Source organism: Haplochromis burtoni, unplaced genomic scaffold (genome assembly GCF_018398535.1).
Source record: "Haplochromis burtoni strain Fernald_Lab_line unplaced genomic scaffold, NCSU_Asbu1 Contig_335, whole genome shotgun sequence".
In the NCBI taxonomy this organism is placed as follows: Eukaryota; Metazoa; Chordata; class Actinopteri; order Cichliformes; family Cichlidae; genus Haplochromis; species Haplochromis burtoni.
This window is the reverse complement of record NW_024582696.1, coordinates 146913-158425: the sequence shown is the minus strand read 5'-3', so window position 1 is coordinate 158425 and position 11513 is coordinate 146913. Positions and strand designations below refer to the sequence as shown.

The following is an 11513-nucleotide window of genomic DNA, read 5'->3' as shown; positions in this document are numbered from 1 at the left end:
AAACCAAAGAGAGCATCAGTAATATGTTCATCGGCAACCTCTCACACACACACACACACACACACACACACACACACACACACACACACACACACACACACACACACACACACACACACACACACAATATCACACACACACACACAGAGTCATTCCAGGTGTAAAATTAAAGCCAAGTAAATGCATATTCCTGTAAGTATGTACATAATCCTCACCCCTTCGCAGTGGCAGAAGTTTATTTTCAAAAATATCCTTCGCATCTGTCCCTTCGTCCATCAGATCCAGTTTTGTTATAACACCAATGGTACGCAGACCTGCACATAATTAAGTGTAGTTATACAAACGTTCAGAAATGTGATATTTGTAACCAACATGGAAATAAATTCTATGATTTACAAATCTCAGAGTGATATTTCATTCAGATAAGACTATAAAAACATGTTATGTGTCTAACTGGGAAAAGGGTACTAATTTAAGGGAAAAAAAATAAAATTAATTTGATGGCAGCAAATGTCCAACAACAACAACAACAACAACAACCTGAGACAGGGCCATGTTTACTACGGTGTAGGATCCCTACTTTGAACTTTTAGGAATTCAGATGCTCATCAGTCCTGGGTCTTCTTTACCATATTTTTGATTTAATGATACAGCAAATGTTTTTAATTGATTTGCCTGACCTCAGAAAAGTTTTTCACTTTGCCTCAGTCCATTTTAAATGATCTTTGTTTTGTGTTCTATTGTAAATAAAATATAGGTTTATGAGATTTAAAAATCATTTCATTTTTTAAAGTTACATTTTACACAGCGTCCCAACACTTTTTGGAATTGGGTTTGTAACCATAGTTCACTACACATTTCAAGCAACTAGTCAATGTGCTCTCCATTTACATGAAAATTAGGGGATTTTTGTGTTATTACTTTAGTGAGGTGATGTTTGTGTATAACTATGTAATGATACTCAAATCACATGTTATGTGTAATTAAATCACAAATCCTGGTAACTCCAAACAGTTCACAACAATACATATTACATCAGTGTCTTTCATCACTGGCAGAGGCCTTTGGCGAAAAAATAAGATGCGGAGACTTGCTCCACACTAAAGTGCAGATGAAACAGGAGTAGCAGATTAAAGGTAAGGTAATAGGCATCATAACATGCAATGTTAAAGTGTATTAATTAAAACTTTGGGTTTGGAGGCCTGCTCTTTGAATGTTAGACTACTACAAAGATGCACGCTTACCCTGTGGGTCCACCTCCTTTGCAATCTTCAAAGCATCAGAGTTGGCCAGATCAGTGTTGGCAGGAGTGACTGCCAGGATCAGACAGCTTTCCTTGGTAATGAATTGCAACAGCATATCCCTGATCTGGTGCTCTATGTCTTGTGGCTGATCTCCTACAGCAACCTTAGTCATTCCCGGGAGGTCAATCAGCGTCAGGTTCAGCACTGAGTCATAGAAGGACAGAAGTCAACATAAATCCTAAACACATATTTTTTTTCAGATGAATTAAAGTAGATAATCAGGTTTCTTGAATGGAAAATAGGAAACACCCATACATATCATTGTTTGCTCAAGTAAGGTGTTATTTTTAAGTTCATTAGGACTGAGCACTGACACTGGGTCAGTTCTATTTATTAATACTAGCTAGGCCTGTGACACATTTTAAAAATTCTTAATTCTGTATTATTTTAAGGGTTTGGTAAACACGTCACACATTAAGAAGTACAGATAAAATTGTAGGCAAGTCCTAAACCAAAAAGGATATCCACCATTTTGAAGTCAAGAGTAAATTTTAGTGCCATTTAGTAACCAACTCAAATGCACACTGTCCAATCTGCTCCACACTAGGCATTCTTGATAAGACTCCACGCATAAATACAACTAAATGCCAATGCCAGGCCACAGTCAGAGCATCATGTACCGGTAACAAGAACAGACATTGTGCGCAAAAGATCATTCAATGTACATGATATTTTCATTGTGGGTTCTACACATGATAAAGGGCAACATGACATATAATTGGTGTGTTGTCCATTACCAACTAGAGGCACAAGAAGTGATCTGTAACTTGACAGCCCTGAAAACATCTACATGCATGCAGGAAATTGCTGCAGCATTCCCTGATTATAGCACACCATCTCAGCATGCAAAGTTGCAATAGCCCTGCAGCTTTACTTTACATTTTGTTATTTACATTAACATGGCTTATCATTCACATGGATGCAACAGTGACTTTTATTTCTTTCTACAGCTGACCCAAAGGCTTTTATTATAAGAACCATCCAGCAATAAGAGAATGACCTTTGGAAAGCTAATTTGTAAAGTTCAAAAGTGTGCTGTATAAATAAATTAACCTATCAGACAGTACTGTCCTAAAACAATGATCAGTTTTAAAGAGAAACAGAGGATTAACATTCACACTCACAGTATGAGCAAAATGCACCCTGAAATAGAATTTATGGTCGTATCTGCAATGGCTTAGAAAAAAAAAGGGTGTGGGGGGTAATGGTCTTAATATGTACATGAGAGCAAAGAGTTTTAAAAAATGATTTTCTGGACTTTGTGATTAAAGTTTCAAAAAGACTTGTGTCCATTACCGTGTGGGGAGTACACCCTCAGGTTAATTGGGATAGGAGAGATGCCTTTGTTGGAGCCTGTTATCCTGTCAGTCTCTGCCTCAATTTCTGCCCGCACTTCATCAAAATCCACGAACTTCTTTCCTTTGCAGTGCAAGAATTCAGCATATTCTACACACAGTGACAGGGTAACGTTTACAAGGGAGATGGGGAGACAGAGAACAAAGGGAACAAAAAGGAAAGGGAGAGCGAGAGAGAAAATATTAAATGGATGAAAGCAGCAAATAGAAGACAGTGTGCCTAGCTTGAGGCATTGTGACCGAGAGGCCATATGCAGGGCAGCTACAAAAGGAGATTGGGATGTGGCTGTGTACAGGACTGACATACTCACCTGCTTTATTGTTGATCAGCTGCAAAATGAGAGGTCTGCGGGTCACAATGCCTGAGCCACGTGGAAGGAAGTCCCTGAGTGAAAGAGACAGAGAGAAAAAAATAAAAAAAATAAACACCAGATACTTTGTAAAGGTGACACAAAAGACATAATACAAGCAATCAAGATGAAAAGAAAGAGACAGGAAGAAAGAAAAAGTTACATCAATTCTTTACTGCACTCAATGTCCATTTCCCCACTGTTTGGCCTCTGGTAAATTGATGGGCACAGGAGAATTTCACGCCTCCAACTTCACTCACAACAAATTAAATGTGACAAAGTCATTTTCTCTCATCATTACAGCAAGACAGACCAATACAGGCACACCCACTGCTGCTAGTATGAGCAAAATGCACCCTAAAATAGAATTTATGGTCATATCTGCAATGGCTTACACCAACTTCCCTTTTCAATTTATGGATCTCCTTTCATAATGAACCAAACAGCGTGTAATTATAATGCCATCTAAGAACAGATCCCCCAGGACGTCCACAGACAGTGATCCTTAGAACACAATGAAGGCACCTGTGCTTATCTTAGCGCTTTAAATGCATTTGCAATTCACAGTTCAATGGTTTGCAAACAGTTTAACTAATATTTGATGCAATATCTTAAAAAAGAAAAACAGGAAAAAAAAAAAAAACTAGACAAAGAGGAAGCACACATTAAACCAGTAAAGTCTCACAAAGGCTTCAGTGTGTCCTCAGTAAACGGAGGTTTTCAAAAGCTTTGAGTCACTATGTCGCAATTAGGCTAAGAACACAACTTTGAGTCCAACTTTCTTTGTAATATTTTTAAATGCCAGCATGGACCAATAACCAGCTAAGCTTTTATTGTAACACAGGAAACAATGTTTTATCATTGAAGCACAACAGCTTTGGAGAAATTTCTAATTAGATTGTCGAGTTCATGGGCTACAATTTAAAATTTGTTGTCTGACAAGAGAAAAATATGACTTCAGTTTCAGTCAGAAATATTCAACCTGGAAAAACACTCTAGTGATGGGATTCATATTTTATGAAAAGATTAACTAAAACCTTGATGCTCCACTTAGAAATAGCACCGATTCGGAAGATAAAAATTGAATAGAGCGTGGCAGAGTACAAAACGGATAAAGAGACTGGATTAAGAGAAGATACCATTACTTGACTTGTCAAAAACAAATTACCCTGAAGTAAGTGCATTAAAAGCTTCACGACTAGCATTAATACTTTTAAAACCAAAGGTGGACAGGCGCCACTCTAAATGTCTGAAAGTGTGATGGCAGGGAAGCCAGTCTTGACAAGACCACCAGCAGGTCTCCTGCTGAGATATCACACAAGCCCCAAGAACAAGCACAGATGGACAGGCTTTATAGCTAAATCTTTAATTTTCATGGAGTTGGTAATTGTGGAACCGCGATCCCTCTCAAAGCAGATGAATAGGCTGAAAGATCGAATTTAAAAATAAATAAATAAATAAATAAATGATAAAAATAAATATGAATCAACTAGCTCAGCCCTATGACACCGACCACGCCAGATACCCACAGAGAGTTGTGTGGTTTACTGAATGCAGTTGTAGGTTCAATAAAATTATGCAACTTATCATCTGTGTCAATAGTTCAGCAATTTTGGAATACATTTATTCTTCTCCTCACCAAATAGCTTTGCCTTTTCTTCAACATGAAGAAAAGTTTCCCCCTGTAACATTTAAACTTGTGTATAATGCTTCCAGCCGTGTCTTGAAACTTTTTGGTGTAACAAGAAAATCTTTTCACTTCTGTTGTATGTTTCTTTTATGTTTAAAGCTCAGCTTGAAGATGTGCATAGGCGGTGCATTTATCTGTATTACAGCTAAAGCAAATTCAGTGTTGTTATGATTATCCAAAAGCTTACTTCAATTCCAGGGGAGAAGATGTGTGGCAGCAAAGCTGAGGAGGCAACTTTGAGTTTTGACTTTTTTCCTCTGTAATGATGTCTTATGTTATTCTGTCTTGTGTTTTTCTCTTTTGGTGTGCTACATAGCTTGTGTATATAAAATGTCTGGAGTTTGGGTTATGTAACATAGCAAAACACCTTGTCTGGAGTCAATCCCTTTCTTCTGCTGGTTTATCTACATGAATATAACACATTTACATAAGGCTGCCTTTAAGTCCACCATTACCACTTTCTACAGCCACTTGGATAACGCCACAAAGTGTCAGTGATGTTCAAAGCAGGCCAAATGGCTTGTCTTTTGGTTGTCTTTATGCACTTTTGGGCCTTCTTTGAAAGTGAGTTAAAGAGATGAGAGCCATTCTATTTTTGTTTTGTTTTTAATATTAAATCCTGTAAATCTGTTATGGTAGATGCCAAACACAAAACTATCAACAAATAAGTCACCATTGCATGGGCTGCCTAAATTTGAACACGGCAAGGGACAACAACTGCAGACGTTAAACTTCATTGTATTGATTTTAACTGAACATCATCACAAGTTGTAACCATGAAATAATGATTTTTGTTTGTTAGGGTCTTACAAATGTTGGCTTTGGATGTGCAGTTTTTTGACAAATGAAGAAAAGCACATCTCACACTATGGAACATAACATCCTGTTCAAAATTTCGACTGAGTAACATAAATGTAGTTTCACTATCTGTAAACCACTTGAAAAACAAGCCATTATCAGATTCAGATCTCCGGCCTACAGTTTCAGCTAGCAGCTGTTAGATTTTGTGTCAATGCCAGCAACATGTAATGCTTTTCCCACACTAGGCCCCAGGTCGGAGAATAGGTTGAATAGGTGCACCTACAACTGGCTTTCATCATGCCAACTGCAAAATGTAATGCAGTGCATAAGCTTTAGATGACAGCAAACAAACAACGGGTGCAACAGTGCACAACTGAGACACCAAGCTTATAGGAAACAATGAGAAGTTACTCAGTTACCTTTTTTGTTCCTCTTAAAGTGACAGAGTACCTATGGAATTTTTAACCACATGGATAACACTGCTTAGTCAGCCTTCAGATAAACGCCTCCACCCAGTTTTCTGCAGACCCGTATAAATTTTGAATGTCAAGTCTGCTGCCCTACAAACATACTACATCTGGTGGTAATCAGTATTCCCAGGCCAGGAATACTGCTAGAAGTGATGAGTGCGTCACTAACCCACATCCTCTTTTTCTTCTCATTACCAGGCCTACATGTCTAAGGGCCCTGTGGATGAAAGCAATGTGTCACCCACAGGATAAAAGAGGGGAGCTTCCATACTACTCACTGCTTGTTAGGCCTAGACTGTGATCAAACAGTGGGGAATATCCCGAACCTTCTCACCAGTTGACCAGGGGTCAGCAAAAATCCACAGGTCAGTGGTTCAGCACTGGTGCTGTGTAAGGCAGAAAGCTGTGGATCAGATTTAGAGAAAGAGAAAAAAAAAAAAAAGGAGGAGACAGAAAAAGAAGAAAGCCAATTTGTGCGTTTCAGGTGTGACAAGATTAGATCAGATATGGAAAATGGTATGAAGAAGCTGTCTAGGGAAGCCAGCAAGCATTGGTGGTAAAGGATACTCTCCACTGACTTCTCGGTAGTGAAATCCCATCTTACGGTCTCTACAAGTGGTCACTGGTAAAGATCCACAGCAATAAAATAAAGTGCCCATAATGTTTGGTTCAAAGTGCTCTTTTGAGGAGACATACAGCAAGGACAGAATTGAGCCAATCAGTCTGCGCAGACAGAATTGGATAAACTGCAGTGACATATTGAAAAGAAGCAAGAGGCCAGGGTTCCATTATTGATGCGCTGTAAATGATAGAAGAGGCTGAGCAGCTTGTGTATCATTTGATGCATTATGCATTGCCAAGCAAAGAGCATCAATCCATGCGCTGCCCTCCCTTCATTTGAACACAAGAGAAAGCAAAATCAAGAGAGACTAGGGAAGGGAGAGAATGAGAGCCAACTCCCCTCCCCCTGCCTGCCAGCCCCTATACCCTCTGCCTCTTACAAACAGGCAGAGCAACCCTGTCCTCCTTCTCCTCATGCCTATACAGGGCTACAAAGTCTCCATTTCAAGCATACAAACAGAAATGAAAAATGCTAAAGTCACAGCAGGTCCTCCCAGGAGGGCATAGCACACAAAAAAAATGTGTTTGTGGTTTGGTGGGACTTCAGGAGGTCTCTGGAGTGGCTATGAACATATAATTATGGCAATCCACATTCCCGCTCCGCAGTTTGTCAATGAGAGCACGAAGAGCCATTGCCAGGCAGCAAAGTCTCCTGAAGCACTACCAAAATCCAACTGCTTAGTGGAAAATCCCTTCACTCTCTGCCACTCAACTGAGTGTGCTCCTTCTTCTTTGACTGCACTACACAAAAGCATCCATACTTCTGCTTGAATTGCTCAATAATTCCCGCCATCATGCCAGAGTACTTGCAGAAAGGACAGCAAAGCTTGACCATCAACCTTGAGTGAATAGGTTTTATGTCAACATGGTCATATTTTGATAAATGTGCCATGAAATCAAAGCAGAGCAATGTTTAAAATATTTTATCAGATCAAGACAAAGTTCTAAGCTTCAGAGAGTTTCTGACAGTTTCACCTATTCTTGGGTGTTTGTGACGTGTACAGGATATAGTTGCTTGGTATCCAAATTTGCTATTTGTGAAGGGGTAGCTAATCAGAAGAAAGTCAGTTCAAAGGAAGGAAGTCCTTGAAGATAGAGCTAAAGTAGCTTGTTTCAGATGGCGGCTGAAATGAAGAGCTGCACAAAAGGAGATAACAACAAAGCCACTCTATTCTAGTGAGCATAATAGGTCCCCTTTAAACTTAACTGATCAAACACTTAAAAAAAAAAAAAAAAAGTCTGTTTTTGCAGCGTAGTTGCCACAGATCTGATAATAACCTCCGCCCAAGCCAGCTTGCACTACAAGATATGACGTCTTTGCGCCCAACTGATACAATGAAATCACAACACACCAAAGCCAAAACAGAGACATGGGTGTGATCAGCATCTCTGAACTGAAAATACTTGCACTGGTTCATAAACATTTCAGTAGAGTAACACACACAGAAAGAAAATTTGCTTATTATTCAAGATAGTTCTTAACTACACAGATTACTTTTTTCTTTGTAATACCTTAGTATATCTTCTGGTAAGGACCAGTAAATTAACTCAAAGCAATACAGACTATTGTAAATATTTATTTAGTCAATCAAGTCAGTGTTGCAGTAAAACCTGAGGTCACTCATTAAGTTGGCTGGGTGGATAATGTAATAAGATTAGATGCGTACCAACAGACTGAAACACAAGCTAATTTATTAAACAAACTTCTCCCCAGCAAGAATGTGGATCAACCACGCAAAACATATTTGTCTTCCACACTAATGCTGCTGAAAGCAGAGGCCAAAAGAATAGCAAGTTAGGTCACATGATCCCAAAACCAGCCCAACGTTTTCCCTCTCCAGTGAAACCAGGAAATGTAAAGCAGAAACCAAGCAGCATCCGACCTGCTTTTTGTGGCGGTCAAACATTTACTAAATTAACAGTGAGGCGGTGAGGTCACTTGGCACCCGTGGATCATGACATCAGCATGAAGTTCAGGTGAGAGAGAGAAAGCGAGCAGCTTTTACAGTCTGTGGCAGAATCATCACTCCATTGTCCCAGTTGTTTTCCCAGCAATAAGTGACACTGTTTCTATTGTTGCTGGTACGTCAAAAGGGGGGAAAAAAAACAAACAAACAAAAAAAAAAAACCGGGATTATTTTCATCCCATAGGACACAGAGATGAAGCCAGCCTTTTACACACAACATGCACCTCACCAAAGAAAAGATCTCAGTCACTGGGGAAATTACAGATCAGCCATTACCGAGTGTAACAGAAGCTCAGTACTCATGGTGAAAAGAAAAAAGAACACCACAGAGAAAAAAAAAAAAAAAAAGGCGAAACCACAGAGAATTGCAAATGAAGTTTTCCACAACACCATTACACGCACCATTTTCATCTGCTTTGAATTTTTTTTTTTTTTTTTAAATGAGTAGATTTAGGTATCGGTTCAAACAAACCTTTTAGTCAACAATGACTCATGGGTTTGCCTAATGCTTTAGCAGTGTACAGCAACTCCTAAAGTGTGCCTAGCCTGACTTATTTATTTTACTACTCTAAATGATCTGCACAGCAGAAGGAAATTAAATTTTCCCCAAATCAACCACTGATCTGTCTGAATCTCAGGACACCTATATGTAGCTTTGCCAACATACAGGTTTAGCAAGGGTTTTACAAGTGAAGTTAAAAAACAATTCAACATGTTCCTCCATAGCCATGCCTCAGAGGTGCCAAAAACAACCCAGTGTTAGCATCCCAATTGTGGTGTGTGGCTCACAGTGGCACTAATCCTGTACACAGCACTAATTGGATAATCATTAGTCCTCATATGGTTGTGTTTTTAGGTGTCATTTTAAAAATCAAGAAACAGCTGTTACATGTCAAAATGCCCAATGGAGGGAACAAATTCCAAGATCCGTGCTTCGAGGTTGAAGTAAGATTGTTTCAGCTGGTCAGCCCTCATTAAATTCACCCGCACAGCATCAACATGCAAACAGAGTAAATGGTGTTCTTTTCAATATTAAGCACACCTTATGAAAGGTACATGAAAGTGAACAGCCTACAATGCTACAATAATTTGTCAGCACATGGATGTATGTTTGCCCTGTAAACACGCATAAAGTGGAAAACCAGCACGATAGCAAATCACGGTCACCATGAAATGTCTCAAGTTAATTGCTGCCGATTTGTGTTGAGTGTTCTCCCAGCACAAAGTCCCACTCGTCCGAATTACTGCACACTGAGTGGAAGTCTAATCTGCATGCATGTTCTTGCCCGAGAGTAGTTACAACATGCTCTTGTCTCCGTTTTTACAACCAAAAGCCTATGTGCATGCCATCTTGATAGCCAATGTGCCTTCTCCAGTCTGCCGACCAGCCTGCATACGTGTGTGGGTTGGGCTACACACTGATTGTCTCTCAAAGGAGGTGAAATCCTGTTAAACAAGCTACTACAGAGCAAACTTGTTATGTTTCTTTTTACTGCAGGGTGATCTCACTCATTGCTGTTGCAGGCGACAACAACAAGACCAGCCTGATGACAATGATAGAGCCAGTCTGGTAAGGAGGACCGTAGATTAAAAGCAATGCATCTCAAAAAACAGTGATGTCAAGTCTGTTTCTATAATTTCTAAACGTTGGCCAAAAACAGAAACAAAAGAGGAAGCTGGTAAGGGAAGTTATGTCTGCTATGTTGAGGAAATGTCAGTACTGTAAAGAGAGACAGTCTGCTTTGAGGTCAAAGTTTTGTGTCAAAATGCAATAAGTAGCTGTAAAAATACAAGTCAGGTGACTTTCTGCCTACACTGCAACACCCCTTTTATTCCATACACCTTGCCAGTTACCATCCAATAAAACTCCCTCCCTTGTAAAACAAACAGTCATCCCTCCAGCTTTTAAATTTGTTGGTAATGTAAATTCTGTAGGACTCTCAGGGTGTGGCCTGTAGTTATCAATATGAGAACAAAAGGGGGAAAAGCCCATTAAGCTAGATTACAGAAAAGATTACGTGCACTAAGGTCTATTGAAAAAATGGCAACCCAGAACAAGCCTTTAATCATATTAAAACATATTGGGCAGGACAAACGAATTTATCAGCAAATGCAAGACAACAGTTGGTGGTCCAATCGAGTTGAAAAAAAATTGTATGAAGTAAAGAAAAGAGAGAAAAAGTAAGCTTCTTTTTAAGATCGTAACACAAATATCACACTACATAAATACACAAGAACAGTATGTATCTGAAGTTGTTGAATCTACAGCGCAAGTGCGTAAATCAATATTGACGTTACGTTCTGGGAAAGTGACGTTAGCTTAGCTTTATGCGACTGGCATTTCCAAAAGTACCGTACCTCCCAGACCAAAAAACGGGCTGTTTGACAACGTACGACCAAGCATGGCCTGTTAGAAGGGCGTAACACTACACTAGCTCATTTAACACTTATCACTTACCTGCCAACGAAATTCTCCAAAACCGAGCTTTTTCCAGCGCTCTGCCCACCGACCACCGCGATCTGAGGAAGGTCTAAATTACAACTCTGGCCAATGGAGCTGAATGCGTCTTGAAGCTTGTTGATGAGGGGAATCAGGTCTTCCATGCCCCGGTTCCCCATGGCTTCGTGAGCTTGAAGAGCCCCTTCAATTCAACACAGACCAGAGGCTAATGCTAGCCGCGCTAGCGAGCTCAGTAACGTTAGCTTAGCAGCAGGGTGCTCTCGGGTTACTCTAGAGTGCTAAAACCCCGCCTCTTCAGCTCGGGCTTTTATTCACTTTTTGAATACTTGTGCGCTTCCCAGTAATGCAGTTCACACCAATATCATATCGTATAATAACAAAACGCCTCAACTAAATACCCAGGCAGTCGAAACGGACGGAAAACTCGCAAGCAAAACTTCCTCTACACAAACACCATCCGGTCACAGAAGATGACATCCTATCGGTGCCGGTTA

At 39.8% G+C, this 11513-nt stretch overlaps 1 protein-coding gene across 6 annotated transcripts in view; it reads right to left on the bottom strand.

Moving 5' to 3' along the window:
- Nucleotides 1–11464, bottom strand: part of dnm2a (dynamin 2a) — a 32417-nt gene extending 20953 nt beyond the window's left edge. For 3 of the 6 annotated variants that reach the window (XM_014340065.2, XM_005942281.3, XM_005942282.3), the window contains exons 1-5: nucleotides 11017–11463; nucleotides 2971–3044; nucleotides 2601–2750; nucleotides 1245–1448; nucleotides 216–314 (exon numbers count right to left, since the gene is read on the bottom strand). In XM_014340065.2, the coding sequence (XP_014195551.1) occupies nucleotides 216–314; nucleotides 1245–1448; nucleotides 2601–2750; nucleotides 2971–3044; nucleotides 11017–11177 (688 nt within the window). In that variant the 5' untranslated portion in view covers nucleotides 11178–11463. Of the gene's footprint in view, nucleotides 1–215; nucleotides 315–1244; nucleotides 1449–2600; nucleotides 2751–2970; nucleotides 3045–11016 lie in introns of all 6 variants that reach the window. The other 3 variants (XM_005942285.3, XM_005942286.3, XM_042228612.1) reach the window with 2 other exon arrangements.
- Between the last annotated feature and the right edge of the window lie 49 nt (nucleotides 11465–11513).